We start from the raw sequence: 20,205 nt of genomic DNA, 5'->3' as shown, positions 1-20,205 counted from the left end.
TTTAATATTTTTCAAGTCTTTAAGATGTTATATGCCGAGCTTAGCTTTTTAGCTATGTTGTAAGTCGAGTTTACCATAAATCATCATCATGATTAATAAAACTAAAATCACGAAATAGATACCATAAAACATCACATTGAGATTGATAATCACGTCCTTGTTCAGTTAAGGCAAATTGATTGAAAGAGAAGAAAAACACTAAAAAGAATGGAACCCTATGATTACCTTTACTCTTGTAATTTCGCTTATATCTTTCCTACAACTTGCAATATTTGCTTTATCCATTCAAGGGACCACTTTGTTTTTATCTTTCTATATTTGTTCTTTAGAATAAATTTTTAGGTTGTTCCTTTGACTACATGATCATCTCTTCTGATCTGCAACATAAATTTAAAAAAAAAATGTGGTTGAAAAGAGGGTAAGAGAGTATGAAAATTCTATCTATTTCTTAAAAAAAAGAAAATAAAAAGAAAAGAGCTTTGGCTACGTTCGAACATATATATAAATACTATTACATGGATGTCATGCATCTAACCCAAGACTGCCACCATCGTCTCCAAGTTGCCTGTATATTCATTTAGCATTTCTTTGTACTCTTTTGACCTTCAAAGTTGAATTAAGTCAAATCCATGGATGTCAACATCTTGAAAGCTTTTATGCTCTATGATTATTCATCTGGTTCATATCTCTTGAGAAACCAATATCCTTGTACAATCACAAAAACAAAAATCAATCACATTTGTAGTCACCAAATATGCTTTAATGGAAAAATCTACAAGGATTATGTGTTTGCCTAACTATTATGACCAATATCCCCTGTTGACTCAATCAATCATATTTGGAGGGTATCTTTCATTATTATTGCGAAATCTCCCACTGCTACAAAATCTTCTTCACTTGGAAATTTTAACTGGCTATCTCTTTCACTTCCCAATGTCATCAATTTTATTTGGTTTAAAGACTTCAAAAACTTTGTATTTTTGTTGAATTTCTATGGGTGAAATAAATAACAAATATTTTGTATTTGCTTGAATCAATCAAGCAAGCAAGCAAGCAAAGCTTCTGTTTGTGAGATTTTTGAAAATTTATTAAATTAAATCTATTTAGTCTGCATTTGGTTTCAGAAAATAGAAATTTTTTTCTTTTTCAAAAATTGAAAAAGAAACAAAAATTAATTTTTTCATTTTTTTAAAAAAAATGAAAACCAAAATATGTAAAAAAAACAGAAAGAAAAGGAAATAGATTTTATTTTATTTAACAAGCCTGTTTTTTTTTAAAAAAGAAATTCAAAAATTAAAAGATCAAAAATATTTTCTTTAACCAAATATAATATACGATAATTATTTTTAAATAAATATAATAAATTTACTATCAAATACAAATTCCAAAAAGTAATCCCGAAATCCAGCTGAATTGGACAGCTTGGTTAGGGCAATGAATGCCTGATTTGATTTTATTTTATATAAAAATGGAAGGGGCTAAAGGAAAACACGTCTCAGCTTAATTTTTAATTAAGTAACCCAACTAGGCGACGTGGCAAGTAGTCAACTCCCAAAATTATCAAATTGTTTGTCTCATTACCACCAGCAACAAAATCCAATATTTTAATAATTAAACCTTATCTTTTACCCCTTAATTAATTTTAATAAAGATCAATGATAATGTAGAATAAGAAAGCATTATGAAATTATTGTATTAAGAGTTAGATTGTATTTTTATATTAAAAAAATAATAAATTAATCATTGTACATGTATCAAATTAAAGAGGGTAAAAATATCATAAAAGCCCTTATATTAGGTGTAGATTGCATTCTCCCCCCTCTACTCAAACAATGAGTAAATTAGTTCTTATACATTAGACCAAAGTGTAAATTGGTTCTTTTTTTTAAAATTATTATTTTTTTGTTAAAAACTAGCATGGCTGACAGAATAACCAAATGATGACACACGGCATGCTGCATGTACCTCATTTCGACGTACATGAACTATTTTTTAACAGTAGAAATAGATAAAAAAAAACTTTCAATAGAATGACAAATTTACTTTTTGATCTAACGTATAAGGAATTATTTTCTATTTTTTGAGTAGAGGGGCAAAATGCAATCTGACACTTAATACAGGAACCTCTATGGTACTTTTACTTATTAAAGAGCAAATTAGTCATCGTATGTAATAATGAAGTACATGTGATATATTACGTGTAACTATCTGATTATTCTGTTAGTCACACTAGTTTTTAACCGTAAATATAGATTAACTTTTGATAGAAATGACCAATTTGCTCTTTTAATTTAATGTAGAAGGATTAATTTACTTATTTTTATAAAAAAATATAATTTATCTCATAATACAAAATTTCAATGATAATTTAATCAATAATATATATACGTGCTTACCATGTAGTCAGAGGTGTAGGATTGAGAATAAAAGTGGTGGGTGGACGTTGGACCCTGACTCGATACCGACGAGCTATCGGGCGTGGATGGCTCGGAGGAGTCATCGAGGTGGCACTCTAGGTTCACCCCAAATAACCGCAATAGCCTCTTTGGGTTCCCACCTGGCCCTTGATTTTCAGCCATGCTTCCTGCATTTGTGACACAAATTTCAAAACACATGCTCCCATGTGATAACGTCAATAATTTTCAATAACCCCACCTCCCCTTAATTAATACTCAAAACAAACAAATATATGTTATCACATGTAAGTTGACTTGTGTTTTAGTCTTCAAGTAAAAAAAAAAAACTGGGGATTATTCGAGTTAGATTTTTATTTTATTAAAATTAAAACTTAGACACTCTATCACTCTAATTATTAAAAAGATTTTTATTGCGCATGAAATAAATTCCAAACCACAACCACCAAATTACTCCAATATAATTGGAAAGTGTCCATTTTTTTCATTATTCAGAAATTTTATATTAAATAAAAATATTTGGAAAAAATAAAAAGTATTATAAAAAAATTTATATTAAGAGTCTAATTGTATTTTATTATCTATTTATTCAAAAAATGAATAAATTAATTTTTGTACTAAAATAATTTTTGTACATTAGATTTAAAAGTAAATTGACCTATTTATTAAAAATTCTTTTTATTTTTACTGTTAAAAATTAGTCTCTATACATCAAAATAAAGTAGACATGACACGCCACCTATGATTGTTTAATTCTTTGATCTAACATGACTAATTTATCCATTTATCCTGAATTTTAATACCGGTTACTTTTAAAAAAAATGATAAAAAGGAGATAATGTTTACAAATGTGACAAAAAAAAATAATACCTGCATGAAGACAGTCATGTTGGTATGGCACGTTAGCCCCATGGCATTGGCCTTGAATGTGCCCAGGATAAGGATTCCCTTGATACAATCCTCTACTACTGCTCCACCCACTATTGTCACCACCGCGGACGCCGCCGCTGTTATTTCCCAACTCGGCGTTCCCGCCATCCAGTGCAGCACCGCGCCTCCTCCAACCTATAAACAACCTCTCAGCATCGAGACGATGTCGTTGGAATAAAATAATGTCACCTGCATCGAGTTGCTTCTCTTTAACGTATCTGCTCCATCCTTTAGTCAACACGTAGCTTTGGCTACTATTCCAATACGAGTAACGGAAACACCAACACTTGCCTGACTCGTCCTCGAAACTCAGCAACAAGCCTTTGTTATAGACCACCGAATCACCACCGCTGCCGCCCAACGGAAAGTGTTTCTCGGCGTGTTGTTTGGGGATAACGAGGCGGTTCAACTTGCCGACGTCGCTGGGAGTTAAGGGTTTTTCAAACATGGGTTCCTTTTCATGGTCGTCGAATTGTTCGTATTCGTCTTCGATGTGCGACGAAGGGATGTTTGAAAAGAAAGACATTGAAGGCTGGTAGCTTTGGGTTGGTTCCATGAATGAAGTTTTTTTTTGGGGGGTGGGGGGGGTTGAGAGTTGATTTTCTATAATAGGAAGTGGTGGTGATGAAAATGGCTGAGAAAAAAAGAGAGGTAAAAGATGGGAGGAGTGGGGGTGATTATGGGTTTGAAGTGGAAACTATTTGATTTTGACACTCGACAATGAAAGAGAAAATCAGAGCGACAACAACTCACAGAGATAAAATATGAGAGGAAAAAGGAGGTACGAGGGTACTTCATGCCTCACGGTTTTCCCCAAGAGAAAATTTACACTTAAATTTTCTTTATATCCCTGATGTACATTTTACCATGTGTAAGAAATTTTATATTTTAAAAGGGTTAAATAAAATAAAATAAAGTTTGGATTGGATTAATTGGATGGAGAATTAATTTTGGTATCGGTCTAAATTTTAAACTGATTAAATTAAGAATCAATACGAATTGTTTGAACCGATGATTGAATTGAATTTTTTTTATTTTTATGATTTTTAATGGAATTAGTCAAATCGATTGATAAACTTGTGACCTAATTAATTTGATCATTGGTCAAATTTAAAAAACATTTGGCCAAATGCTCAAATTAGGCCTAGTTTTTTATGGTTGTTTATATAATAGTCAAGCTTTTCAAAATAGTCATAAAATGACCAAACATTTACTAAATTGCTTGTTTTCCACGTATTTCAATTCAACTTCTAGTAAAAATTAGGTGACTAATGGCTACTACATGTTTAGAATAAAATACATGAGAGATGATTTAAATATTACTTAAAATGAAAAATAAAATAAAATAAAAAATTGAAACATGATATATGATATTTGAAATGTCTTTATTTGAACATTTTCGAAAAAGTTTGACCTTTATTTTACTATTTTAAAAATATTAATCTTCATTTAAGCACTTTCATAAAAATTATATGACCATTTTGAAAATTTTAACCTTTATATGAACAATTTCCAAATAATTAAACCCCATTTTAAACATTTAATCTTTAAAATACATAAATATAAACTCTTTTAACTATTATATTGCATTGTTTGAAGGTTGGATTATTTGGGTTTATTGTTAAACAAGCTTTTTCTAAATAAAAATTGGGCTTATATTTTTATTTATTATTTAATGATTAAAATATTTTATTTAAATTTAATTATAAAAATTAAAATAAAATCATTTTTATATTTTAACATATACTATATTTTTATCTTGTGGTTATTGGATGTAAATTTTAATCCAAAATTTTATCATGTAAGGTTTCACTTCCACCCATGTGTTCCACATTTATTCATCATTTCCAATTCAATGAATCCAGTTTAAAAGTGGATAAAGCATCTTATAATAAGTAATCCAAGAAGTAACCTCCTCATAGAATATGCTAACATTTGAGAATAATTTACACATTTTAGATTAGGTAACAATAATTGAACATATATAATGTATAAATATTATTTTACTGAAAATAAATCTAAATAGTTAGATTGTCGCGAAGTCAAAAAATTATTTTTTAGAGTCGACAATAAATTATAATTTTTTGAGCTAAAATATAAATTTATCTTTATACTAACTTATGATTTGACAAATTTTAAAGGGCTTTTATAACATATTAATATAAATCAACATTCTCCGTAAATCATCCAATTATCATAAATTATTGGTGGTATGAGGGGTTGAGATTAGAGTTTTTACTAAATGTGAGCTATCTCTAGGTCCCTCTTTACCTTGATGTTGAGGGGTATTTATAAAAAGAAGATAGTTGGGCATGGGTTCCAACCATTGATTTCTCTACCTTATGAGTATTGCGATAGAGTGGTGGATGTCAGTTTAAGGTATTGTTAGAGTCTACTTGAAGAGATTAGATAAAATATATACTAAATGTGATGGATTGATGAATGTCATTAAGAACCTGTCTCAATCTATCTTTTACAAATTATGTAAGCCCACTAAATGAGACATGATGATTAAGTGAGTTCATGGGATCGAATTCTCTTAGCGAAATTATAATGAAATTGTATGTAACTGGGTTACTATAATGGTCAAATGCTCTAATAAAGTGGTCTAAAGTGAGAATATAACAAATATGAATCTTGTGCAATTAAGATTATTGCGATTATATCAAACCAATTGTTTGGATATATTTTAGTTTATTTATTTAATAATTCGATTATTAATATATTAGTATAATAATAAAATATGATTGTAAAATCTTAATAATTCAAATGAATATATAAATATAATAATTAATTATAATTATAATTATAATTAAAAAAACAGAAAAAAAAACATCCATATTAAAAGATTGGGAGTCAAATCAGAATGGGTGGAAGTGGAGCCAAACCTCACGCAATATGGGTAACGATGGAATGTTTGAACTTAAATCTCAATGTTAACCAAATCAGTGTTACTTAAATTCAAATTCAAATATTATTTAATTAAATATTTAAAATCGTAATCTAAATTATCTTGTCTAATAATAAATGGTGGGGATACGGGGAGGACAAAAATCACTTGTAAAAGTATGAATATATGTATAAGCAAAATTAAAAATTTGTTATAAGACAACCTAAGTTTAAATCGATTCATGAAATTATTTATTATTTTAAAATATTTTAAAATATTTTAAAAACATAAATAGATTAAGAAATTGATGAAGAATCGTTCACTTTTTAAGAGAAATTATTGGTGGCCAATGAAATTTTAACGACAACATACATCGTCATTTGTCAATTCCAACTTATAAAGACAATAAAAATACATATAAAATAAATTTACAAACTGAAAAAGAACATTTACCATTCTTTTTTCCTTTATTTTAGTTTGGCTTGTAAGTAAAAGAAAAGGAAAGAAAGAAATAGCTAGCATCTTTTCAAACAGTGAAAAATATGATACTACAAAATAAAACTGACAAAACAAAGAACATGCTTGTTAGGTTTATGTTCAGTGAAAAAAGATATAAGAATAGTAAGGATCAGTAGAAAAGAAAAGGAAGTTTTGTTTTTGTTGAAAAAGTAGTTAAAGTGAAAAGGACAGGGAGAGACACCCTTGACCTCAACCAGGAGTGATCTGTCTTGCCTCACAAAGCTGCCATGACTTTCATTCATTTTTTTTTAATTATTTGGATTTGTTAGGGTTAAACTGAATATGAATTTAGTTGCCTATATTATTGTTTTTTTTCCAAATTTGAGACAACCAATTTCCAGGTAGATTCAGACACCCTTTTCATCTTTAAAAAAAAAGGACTGGTTATTAAGTACATGTTTGTGAAAAAACATAAATAATACATGTTTGTTTTTGGCTTTAATATCATGTACTGTAGATTTTGTCTAATGCACCCAACATGTTCATCCCATCTCACTCACTATCTTCTTCAATCATCAAATAGATTTATATTAGGTAAAAAATTGATAAGATTGCTTTTTGTCTCTCGGCTTAAAAATAAATAAATATATATACATACGTTTAATTAAAGGGTAAATGATTTTTTTTTAAAATTTCATCAGTTTATGATACGTGGCGTACTACATGTACCTTATATTACAATAGAAATGGAAGGAATTTTTATAGAAAGATAAATTTACTCTTTGATCTAATATATATGAATTAATTTACTCATTTTTTAGTAAAAAGGGCAAAAGACAATTCAATTTCTAATACAAAAACCTCAATAACACTTTTATTGTTTATATTAACATCAACCAAGAAATTTTATCTTGATTAGATTCAATAATTATTCTTTCTCTCATGTCATTGATAACAAGCTGAATTTATATATTTAAGTCACCCAATTTCGGTAATTTTTGCTACTGAGTCTGTAATTTTTTGTTAATTTTATCAGATATGCAGTTGAAGCATTGAAATTCAAGTTAGCAATCAAATCAAGCTAAATTGGAGCACAAGCAATAAAGTGGGGGCCAAATTAAAAATTTTGAAAAATTTATGGTTGATTAGATTTTCTATTTGACTTTTTAAAAACTAGATTAAAAAAAATCTGATATAACATTTGATTTAGACTGGAAATTGAATGAAATTTATTTATTTCTTTTGTTTTTCTTTGTCATGTAAAAGCTATTGCCGACATTCTGCTTTTCTTTTCCCATTTGTTTACTTTAGTTTAATTGTTTCCCAAGTCCTTTATCCTTTCCACCATTCAACCTTATCATTTAATCCCTTCCATAAACCAACAAAGCATGATTAATTTTATGCTCAACTAATTTCCCCATTTAGCTTTAGCCCGATTACTGTTCTGACAAAAAAAATATGAGATATGAATCTACACTAAAAAAAAACCCTTTCAGCACAGTATTCATTATCTCTCTTGTATATGGGATAGTTACAATCACCCCTTAAAATTAATTCAATTTCAATTAAAAAGCACGCGTTGGATTGGAGTTGTTTGGCGTACAGTTGGAAAAACGAGACGGTCATTACCCGAGTTCGAATTCCCGTAAACAAATTGGCGTGTTTAGGTGGGTAAAGGTCAATTGGATTCAGTTAAGGGAGATGGTGATCGGATTTAAATGACCCACACGGTTGAGGCCGTTACTTCTAGTTGGGCTTTCTAGATCGCAAGGCTGTCGAAATCTTAAATTACGGGTACAAGTTACATGGTTAAAAATTTGGCAATGGTCAATTTCCAGCTCATATTAGAACCGACTACACAAAGAAAAGTTGGCGGTTGTGGTGTCCTTAATCGCTATAATCAACTTATCGCTTGGAAGGGAAAATCCATTTTTCAAGGGCCAGTTCAAGTTCAGAGTGTACCGAGGCTAAAGCTAAGCTTTAATATATTTAATTCACCAAGTTTATTTTATTTCACTTAGTTTATTTTGAAATCATAATCATTTTTTTTCTTTATTTTATATTTGTTTTTTTATAACTAAAACTTCCCTTTTTATTTATTTTTCAACTTTGCAATGCACGGGTCTGGGCATGACTGTTGTTGCGACAATAATTCTGGTCGCCAGAAAAGGCGAAATTAGATAACTAATCATTGTGGATTTGACCCTACTGCTTTATACTGCTATTTAGTGTTATTTTATCGTAGGAATTTATATTTGGTGGCTTGACACCAATCAAATTTTGGCGCTGTTGCCGGGGATTAGAAATATTTTTTTTCTAATTTTGTTTGTTTTCCTTATGATTAGGTTAGAATCGGGGGCTCTAGAATTTGAACCGAAAATAGAGAAGTTCGCTCGAACAATACGAAAAAAGTTATTTGGCGCGGTAAATGATCACAACCTAAGTTTGAAATATAATCTTATACCGATGATATTTTCTCATTTGATGAACCAAACAAAATGGCTAATAAAACTATACGCCAACTCACAGTAGCACTAGATGAACAACAACCACTTTTCATAACTTATCCGGCGAGAGGGATGCCATTCAATTTGAAATCGGGCTTAATTCATCTATTACCTACGTTCCGTGAATTGCAAAATGAAAATTCACATATGTATCTTATGGAATTTCACATGGTTTGCACAAGCATGAAACCTTAGGGAGTGATTGAAATCAAATTAAACTTCGTGTTTTTCCTTTCTCGTTAGCTGGCTTTACTAGAGAGTGGTTATTTTATTTACCTCCTAGTTCAGTTAATACATGGTCTGATATGTCTCATTTATTTCTTGACAGATTTTTTCCAACAGCTCGGGCAGTCGAATTAAGATGAGACATTATAGGAATTCGGCAAAAAGAGAATAAATCGCTCTATGATTACTGTGAGCATTACAAAAAGTTGTATGCAAGTTATCCACAAACTGGCCTGACTGAACAATCGCTTTTACAATATTTTTATGAAAATCTACTCTCAATGGAAATGAGTAGAAATAGATGCTGCTAGTGGAGAGATACTTGTAAATATGATGCCTCAGAGAGCAAGACAGTTAATTTTAACCATGACTACAAATTCTCAACAATTTTGACCGGCTTCAGAACCCACGATACAAGTTTATGGGTTAAGTACTATGCTAGATCATTCGACAGACTCATATCTTATTTTACACGAAAGTTCGACAGAACAAGTAAATGTTGTCAGAAACTTTCCAGAGCCACCCAAAAGGCAATATAATCCCTATTCAAATACCTATAATGTAGGGTGGAAAGATTATCCAAATCTGAGTTATGGGTCGAATCCTCGATTCAATCAGTCATACCAACAAAGGCCGATTTCGAATAAACAATTACCATTTCTAAAATCATCTTTGGAAGCTATAATGGAAAGGTGAGCCAATAGTACTAAAAAATTTCAATAGAAAACTAACATGCATTTGCAGGAAATAAATAAGCAAGTGATCAAGCTTGCGTTCACGGTTAGTCATTTACAGTCTTAAGGTAAGTTGTCATATCTAACTGAACCTAATCCTTGACATAATGCAAGTGCTATAACATTGAGAAGTGGAACAATTTTGAAGTCAGCTCTTGACACGAATCGTACCCACAACCTAGTAAGGAAAAAATAGAAGCCTGATCCAACGTCCACTACGGATTCAGCTCCTCAGAAGTCGTTTGCATTACCGCATCCATTTCCTAGAAAACTCGTCCAATGTAAAAAAAAGCGAGAAGAAAAAGAGATTCTTGAAACTTTTTGAAAGGTAGAAATAAACATCCATCTTCTTGATGTGATTAAACAAATTCCACGATAGGCAAAATCCTTAAAAGAATTATGCACAAGTAAGAATAAGCTCTTAGGTAATGAAAAGGTGAGTGTCAAAGAAAACATCTATGCTATTTTACAAAAAAAAATAAAAATCCCAGCTAAGTGTAAGAACCAATGTATGTTTTCTATATCTTGCAAAATAAGTAGTATTGGAATTAAAAAGACCATATGTGATTTAGGTGCATCTATTAACGTTATATGTAATACCTCTCACCTGTATTCAATGCTGAAATAGGGTTACAAAGCATTACCAAGCTTACAATTTAAACAACCATCCAATTTGAATAAAAAATCATCAACCAAAAGTAATTCAAATCAAATACAATCACATTGTCCTTATTACGAGCCTACGATGCCCTAAACATACTTTGGGAGTGGTTTGGGACTAAACCGATAGCTCAATAAATTTTTACGAAACTTAAATTTTTTTCTCAAAATAGGGGACACACGCCCGTGTGGCTCGACCGTGTGTCTCACACGGCCAACAGACACGCTCGTGCCACAGTTCGTGTGAACATTCGAATTGGAATCACATGGTTGTGTCCTAGCCCGTGTCCGGCCCCGTGTCTAAACAAGTGAGCTTACTGACTTGGGTCACACAGCCAACCACACGCCAGTGTGTCTAGCCCGTGTGCCCTTCGAAGTGGCCACACACACCCGTGTGCCAGGCCGTGTGCTAGGCCGTGCCAAACCTGTAGGGTATACTGACTTATGCCACACGGCCAAGTCACACGCCCGTGTGTGAGGTCATGTAGGGTATACTGACTTGGTTTTTAATTCAACATAGGGGACACACTGCCGTATAACATAACCGTGTGTCACACACGACTAAGACACAAGCCCGTGTCTCTACCCATGTGGACAAAAATAGGCTATGTACCAAACCATTTTGCCACCCCAAATTGGCACACACCTACACCAAACCAATTGATACCAATACAAGGCATAAATGAGCATTTAATCAACTTTAACCAAGCATCATTTATTCCATTTCAATACCAACATCTAACGTGATACTATGCCTACTCAAATCATGCCAATTCACAATTTCAAAGCAATTATATGTACCATTTCAACTAAGCATTTCTTTGCCTAAAACCACAAGCACAACCATGCCCAATTCATCGACCATTAGCTACATTGAAAGTTGCATTCAACGATCCATTCCCAAACAATCATGAACCACATCATTAAGAGGCATTAATACATATATACATACACCGCATAATTGCCAAAATAAGCCAACTTACATGTCTAACACAATATTCACAAGCTAACACAAATGGCCAAAAACATGCTCCATATACCAAAATGACTCAAAGTCCTTATACATGCCATATACTTAAAATACCAAAGTTCATAGGTACCAAGTGATAGGTGGATAGTGTGAAGCGATCACCGACGATCCCTGAATCCGAGCTAGCTTGATAACACTATAAAACATGGGAAAAATAAACAAAGTAAGTTATAAAGCTTAGTCAGCTCGTATACAATAAACTAATTCAACAATTTGAATATATATATCAACATTTAGCATATATTAGCTAACAAACCTTTCATATACACAATTATGATACTTATCACATTCTTCATAAGTTTCTTCGAATCATAGTTTATACATGTCACGTACGTACCTGTACCATCTTATATCATTCTCATACTCAATCACATCTTTCGTTTACCCGTTGAACCATTCGGAATAGAATTCGGATACTCACGAGTCTCGTACACTAAGTACCTATACCATGGCCCAGAGCCAAATCAAGGTAGCTTATATCTGAAATATTGATATCATGGCCCGAAGCCAAATCAGCTGATATTCATGGCTCGAGGCCAAATCGGTATAACTTGTACCCGAAGTGCTAATATCATGGCCCGAAGCCGACTCAATGTATCGTCTAATGACATGTCACTAGTATCCTAAACTATTCCTAATGTTCAACCGGGATTTCGAATGTCGAATCGTCATCGAATCACTATCGAACATATCTATATTCTCGTATTCACAATTTATGCAATATCAAAGCATATGAATTACATTTTTATTAAAACTTATAATATACGAACTTATCTCGGTTTCAAAAATGATGAAATAGATCGATTAATCCGAAACTTTGTTTTTCTCTCGATTTAATTCCAAATTTCGCTTTTCTTGATATGCACAAGGAAAAGTGACTGAATGTTCAAAGCTCTAAAATGGTGTTTTTGCTCATGTAATTTTGGCAATAGGAAGAAGATGAAGCAAATTTTGGCTTTGTTTTAGTTATTTTAATCTTAATAATTAATTTACTATAATAACCTTAATAATAAACCTTTAATTCACCTAATTTAATGGCCATGCTTGTCCACTCAGAATTGAAATGGTCTAATTATAACATAAGGACCTCTACTTTAAATTTCTATAGCTATTAAATACCTTTAGCTAGCAGAACAACACTTTTACACTTTATGCGATTTAGTCCTTTTTATCAAATTGACTAATCAAACAATGAAATTTCTTAACAAAATTTTCACACAATTATATATTCATACTTCAGACCTTAAAATAATAATAAAATAAATATTTTGACTTTGGATTTGTGGTCCCGAAACCACTATTTTGATTTGACTAAAAACGGGCTGTTACATTATACCTTTGTTTATTTATAAACTACTAAAAATGATTCTTTTGAAAGAAACATGTGTAATCATTCAGCTTGTAGATAGGTCTGTAGTGTATCTGGAAGGAGTGTTGAAATGTCAAGGTAAATGAACTAATTTTTCCTATAGATTTTTACATTATCAACATAGAAGATGCAAACTCAGTCAATTCTTCTGATATTCTACTTGGGAAACCATTTTTAAGCACTGCACGTATGAAAATTGATGTTCAAAGTGGAACACTCACTGTGATGTTCGATAGTGAAGTGGTCAAATTTAATGTTTATAAGGACATGAGCCGCCTAAGTGTAATGACGAATGTCTCTAGTGTTCATGTAGTGCCTAAGAAAAGCGGTGTGATTATAGTTAAAAACTCAGCAGGTGAATATCGAAAATTACAAATTCAAAAGTTCAAGGAAATCTGGAATGATGCATACGAAAATGCCTGAATTTATAAAGACAAAACAAAAGCATTTCATAATCAAAAGATATCCAATAAACAATTTTTAATAGGACAAAAAGTGCTACATTATGATTCCACACTAAGGATCTTTTTAAGTAAACTTCGAACCAAATGGCTAGGTCATTTCGTTATTACTTAATTGTTTCCTCATGGTGCAGTCGAAATTAAGAGCGGGGAATCCGAAAAGTACTTCAAGGTCAATAGGCAAAGGGTGAAACCTTTTTACGAGAACTTCCAACTGCACATGGTGGAAGAATTAATTTTCAAGGAACCAAATGAATAACTCTCAGGTTTTCGAGCTAACGACGTTAAACAAAAGCACTTTTTTGGAGGCAACCCATATTTATTTTAATTTATTTAATTTTGAATTCAGTTTAATTTATGTTGAAAATAAAAAAAATATTATTATTTAATCTATTTGGATTTGGATTTCTATGGTGTCGGCACGCCTTGTCAAATTTCAGTACTGCCATTTGCTGAAACATACACCTAGTTCCAAATCAGCCTAAATCAACCCGAACTGGCTAGAAACAACCCGAACTGCCCAAACCACCCTCCATCAAATTAAACATACATGGGGAGTACACTTGACCTTTCTCTTTATTATTCTTTTATTATGACACATTGAGGGCAATGTGGGTTAAGTAGGGGGGATTCGTAGGACACGTCATGCTATTACTTCTTCTTCTTTGCATGTGTTAATTTGTATGCTAAGATTATTCCTTAATTCGTTTCAAAAATGAACTTCCAATTCCTATGCTTAGTTTATTTAAATAATTAGGTAATTCATGAATAACTATTGCTTACTTTGATCATCAAGTATTTTGTAGAGTTGAAAATGTTATGGCTAAGTCAACATTTCATGAAGATTGTTGGCTTTTTAAACTTGCCTAATAAAAGTACTCAGTCTAATTTAAGTAAGTAAAGAAAAAAAAAAGGAAAATAAATATTCGTTAATGGCTTAGTTATGAGTGAAGATTTTGGAAATCTGGCCAAATTGAATAACCGGGATGAGGTGTTTGGGTTGTTATCTCATTTCGCATAAAAAGATTTGAATGACAAATTGAATTTGTATGTTTAACGTACCCAATTTCGTAATTTTTGCTATCGAGTCTACAATTTTTTGTTAATTTTATCAGGTATGTATTGGAGCATTGAAATTTGAGTTAAAAAGCAAATCAAGCTAAATTAGAACACAAGCAATAAAGGGAGGCTAAATTGAAAATTTTGAGAAATTTATGGCTGATCATATTTTCTATTTGACTTTGTAAAAGCTAGATTCAGAAAAAATTTGATATAAAATTTGATTTTATGTCATTGGTTGTTAGATGAATTAGGCTAAATTCTGCCATTCTTTTTCCATTTCTGTACTTTAGTTTAATTGTTTCCCAAGTCTTTTATCATTTCCACCACTCAACCTTACCATTTAATCCCTTCCATAAACCAACAAAGCATGATTAATTTCATGCTCAACTAATTTCCCCATTTAGCTTTAGCCCAATTATTGTTTCGACAAAAAAATTTGTGAGATATGAATCCGCATTAAACAAAATCTTTCAACACGATATTCGTTATCTGTCCTATATATGAGATAGTAATAATCGTCCCTTAACGTTAATTCAATTTCAATTCAAAAAGCGCGCGTTAGATTGGTGTTGTTTGGCGTATAGTTGGGAAAACAAGATAGTCATTTGCCGCGTTCGAATTCCTGCGAACAAATTGACGTGTTTAGGTGGGTAAAGGTCAATTGGATTCTGTCAAGAGAGATAGTGATCGGATCTAAACGACTCACGCGGTTGAGGCCGTTAATTTGAGCTGGACTTTCTAGATCGCAAGGCTGTTAAAATCTTAAATTACAGGCATGAATTACATGGTTAGAAATTCGACAAGGGTCGATTTATAGGTTGTACCGAAATCGACTACACAAGGAAAAGTTGGCGGTTGGAAGGTCTTTAATCGCTATAGCCAACTTATCGCTTGGAAGGGATAATCCATTTTTCAAGGATCGGTTTAAGTTCGGATAGTACCGAGACTGAAGTTAAGCTTTAATATATTTAATTCACCAAGTTTATTTTATTTCACTTAATTATTTTGCTATCATATTCCTATTATTACTTATTTTATATTTGTTTTTTTTATATTATTATCTCTATCAACTAAACCCCCTTATTTATTTATTTTTCATCTTTGCAACGTACAAGTTGTGGGTATGATTGTTGCCGCTACAATAATTCTGGTCGCAAGAAAAGGCGAAATTAGATAATCAGTCCCTGTAGATTCGACCCTATTGCTTTATACTGCTATTTATTGTAATTTCGTTGTAGGAATTTATATTTGGTAGCTCGACACCCATCAATCATATTTATTATTTCTACATATTATTATATTTAGAATATCATATATATATATTAACAAATTAATAACTCTTAATATTTTGATACATTTATATATTAATATTATATTTGAAATTTCTTCATAATCGGGATTTTTACTCGCAATTTTTTATAAAGTTCGTTTTTTTTTAAATTTAGGTACACTTCATGTTTATTTTATGGTTTATAAAAATTAATTTTTCGGAGTTTTTGGATATTCCATTCAATAATATCGTTTTTTAAAAAGCAAACTCGAATCTTTTTCTTAAAAAGCAAACTCGAATCTTTTTCTTAAAAATGCAATATGCTTTATTATTACCTATGTTAACAATATTTTTTAATTTTACTATTAGAAAATTTATGAATGATTTCATTAATTGTTTCTATTATAGTAGTTTCAACGAAACACATAAAATGTAGAGTCCCAAAATATACCAAAAGTCCAGGAACAATGCACCAAATAATCCAGGTATTGACTGGCATCTGCTACCATTATTTCATAATATAAATGTAGGTTAATAATATGAAATTAAATATACATACCTAATTAAGTTTTTTTTCCTTGAAAAGGAATAATAAAACTTTTATATGTTATATAATAAAATGTAATGAGTCGAATGAAATCTACTAAATAAAATATCATATCATAAATAAAAATATTAAACTCAAAAAATAAATTTTATCAAGGAAATTATAATTAGAACGGGAGAATTATTTATTGAAATCATAGACTAAAATTCGAGTCTATATAAGAAATTTTGTACTGAAAAAAAATAGGATTAATAAGTGGTTGGGTGTAACGGTAAGACACATTATAATCTTAACGGGAGGATTAAGATTCGAATCTTGAAAAAGACATTATTGAAAGGGACAGTTACAAACTCTATATATAAATCGTAAAACAGAGTTAAAAAATATAAAAACAACAATTAAGTTTGGGTGTTTATTTTTTTATATTATATAATATTTTTTCAATTGACGCATGCTAAAAGCATTTGAAGCCGAAATCTATGAGGTGTCAACATTAAATTAAAATAGTTAAAAAGAACAAAGAAATTTCAAAACGTAATTGTTTTGGCTTAATCTCTCTCTCTCATATCTTTTAAAATAATGCATTAATCTTTCAATACAAAAGGGGGACCATATATTGAAATTTTAAATTTCTTTAGTTAAAATTAATTAAATTGAGTTAAATCTAGTTTAGAACTAAGTTTTTAAAGATAATATAAAATAAAATTTAATTAAAGGTATGAATGAAATACTTATAAGATAATAAAGTTTAATTTGGAATAAAAAAAATTCGAATTTGACTAATTTATTTTGATGTATTTCAAGTTATCTAGTGAGTTGAATAGAGTTTATTTAATTTTTTTTAATTTTAATTAATATTAAAGAATTTTAATTTATACGTCAATGAGATTTTAATACAGTTGGTAAAAGTTGAAGAATTGAATATTGAAGGTTTGGGTTTGAGTTTCACTATTCGTAATTACACTATGTAGGTCCTAATTTCACCATGTGTGTGGGGTTTGTCCCTTCCTTCCAAATTAATTTGATTTTATCTATTGTACATTGTACTAATTGGATTCTATATATAATATATAATATATTGAATATTGTATTTATTAGAGTGAGTCAAAATGAAACAAATGCATAAATAATCTAGATTAATCAAACTCACATAACTCAATTTTATTTTCTTAAATTAAACTTAAAAACTTTTTTTACTTGAAATTTCAAGTCAAAATTCAACATTGAACATTAATTATAACGAAATACCCATTCATCAAAGGAGTGCCTTGGATTTTTAATCAAATGGGTCCAATCTGAACAAAAACTGTTGCTCCTCAAAATTGGACCCTACCAGAAAAGTACCACAACACAATTTCGGCCCAAACTTTCAATATTGCTACATATTTGTATTATTTTTATATTATAATTATATTTAAATTGGGATAAACTACACCTAAGATCATTGAACTTTTAATAAGTTTAGATTTTGACTACTCAACTTCAAAAAATTCTAAAATAATCACTGAATTGTTTGAAAATTTTCATTTAAGTCACAGGGTTGTTAAGACTAATTTTTAAAGCCTTGATGGTGAGCTCCAAGAGATATAGTTTGAAGATTGATATACGGTGGAATAGTACTCAACAACGAGGAGAACATACTTAAATTCAATCCAATTTGGTGATTGGCATTGAAGATTAGATAAGAAGATAGCCATTTAAATTTTGGTTTAAAGGTTCGTAATGCTTAAAGTCATTTCATGGAAAAACAAAATCGTAGAAGAGACGATAGGAAGTAAAGCTTTTGATTGGTAGTAACGGTACAAACGAAGAAAAATAAATCAAAATAATTTAAATTAAGTTAATTAATTTAATTTAATTTTGATAAATAGATTTATAAATCAAAATCAGAAAAAAGAAAAAAGAAAAAAACATGTTAGAAAATGTGATGGAATGGCGTATAATGCAAAGCCGATACTTATTTTTCTTTGAAAACTAAGCATTAGTCAACCCTAATTATGTCAAAATTGAATAAAAGGCAATAGGCAAAATTAATTTTGATTTGAATAAAGAACCGACCTGTCTTTTTTTAGGACCTAACTTTTGAATTACAACTTAACCTGATTGAGAAGATATTGTCTTATCAACATGACATCTCTCAAAGATTATATGAAACTGTGATTCCACGTCATTTCTATTGAAGAATGACAAATCAAAAATTTCCTTCTGATTTTTATCATTTTTAGTTGGATTTGAATTTTTTCAGGAGGAAAAAGTTAAAAATCAGGAGGAAAAATCTGATTTGTCATTTTACTAATAAAAAGGGATAGGGATGATGTGGAATTACAGTTTTATACAATTCCTTTTCCTTCCCATATATAATGTTACAATTATTTCATCATTTCCTTTTTCTTTTTATTCCATCTGTGTGTTAATTTAGTGACTAGTAGGGACATATAAACTTCGGGTAAACTACACTCAAGGTCAGTAAATTGTTAGTAAATTTATGTTTCGGTCATTTTATTTCAAAATGGTCATTGAATTATTTGAAAGCTTTCATTTAAGCTGTTGGGCTATTAAAGTCGTTGTTATTTGGTTTTCTCTATTCACGTCGCCTATACCAATCGAAAGCTCTTATTTTCCTTCTTTTCTATAATTTAGTTTTTTTTTATGAAATAGCTTTGTACGTTACAAACTTGAAAACCAAAATTCAAACATCTTTCTTCTCCAATCTCCAACACTAATCGTCAGATCAACATGGACCTAAGATATGTTTTTTTACTCGTTGATGGGTACTGATCTACTGTACCGATTGTCAAATCATTTTTTGGAGCTCTCTAACCAAACTTAAAAAATAAAATTTAATAGCCCAATGACTTATATAGAAACTTTCGAATAGCTCAAGGGCTTAAATGAAAACTTTCGAATGGTTTAATGATCATTTTGTAACTTTTTTGATGTTGAGTGACTAAAATATAAATTTAGTAATAATTTAGTGACCTTGGATGTATTTTACCCTAAACTTTTGAACCAAAGAAAAATTAACCGAAACTAACAGATCAATGTATCTTTTATATTCGTTTTTATGGTCTATAAAGAATAATTTTTTTGATGTCATTGTTGTCTCTCTCAACATTTTCATCTCCAAAGTTCGAACTTGAATTTTCTTTATTATATCTTACAACTATACCTAATAATTGTTGATTATTCTTTGAATACCAATTTTTATTTCAAGCATATTTAAAGCTTCAAAAATTAAGTCATATTCACTATTCAAATATGATAAAGTATTAAAAATATTTTTATAATTAAATTTAAATAAAAATAATTTTATTATTATACTATTGGCGTGAGACACGCTAGTTTGAATTGTGAATAAGTTGATCGAAGGTCAAACTTAAGCAAATTAGGTCAATTGGTCCATCTCTTAGATAGATCTAATAACAATAATTCAAGTTTTTTTCATAGTTGCTTTGAGTACATTTTAAGATTTTCTTTTTTGAAGTTGCAACTTTTAGCTATATCAGCAATTAAATAAGAGTAAGTCATTACAAGCATCGAAGCAAATAATCACATAGCTTTAGGTCCCAAGACTTCAATTTTGCCAGTTTAGCCTAGATGTGGTTTTCAATTATAAAACTCTCAATTATTTTTATTTTCTCAATTTT

At 30.3% G+C, this 20,205-nt stretch overlaps 1 protein-coding gene across 1 annotated transcript; it reads right to left on the bottom strand.

Moving 5' to 3' along the window:
• Positions 1 to 281: 281 nt before the first annotated feature.
• LOC107925562 (B3 domain-containing protein At2g36080) lies at positions 282 to 4,161 on the bottom strand. Its single transcript, XM_016856280.2, has 3 exons — positions 3,285 to 4,161; positions 2,397 to 2,584; positions 282 to 705 (listed from the first exon to the last, which is right to left on the bottom strand). Exons 1-3 carry the CDS (start codon positions 3,898 to 3,900, stop codon positions 655 to 657), a joined length of 855 nt encoding a protein of 284 aa, XP_016711769.1. The 5' UTR covers positions 3,901 to 4,161; the 3' UTR covers positions 282 to 654.
• Positions 4,162 to 20,205: the final 16,044 nt, after the last annotated feature.

The sequence above is a fragment of the Gossypium hirsutum genome, chromosome A01 (genome assembly GCF_007990345.1).
Source record: "Gossypium hirsutum isolate 1008001.06 chromosome A01, Gossypium_hirsutum_v2.1, whole genome shotgun sequence".
Lineage (NCBI taxonomy): Eukaryota > Viridiplantae > Streptophyta > Magnoliopsida > Malvales > Malvaceae > Gossypium > Gossypium hirsutum.
This window is presented reverse-complemented; position numbering and strand designations above follow the sequence as displayed.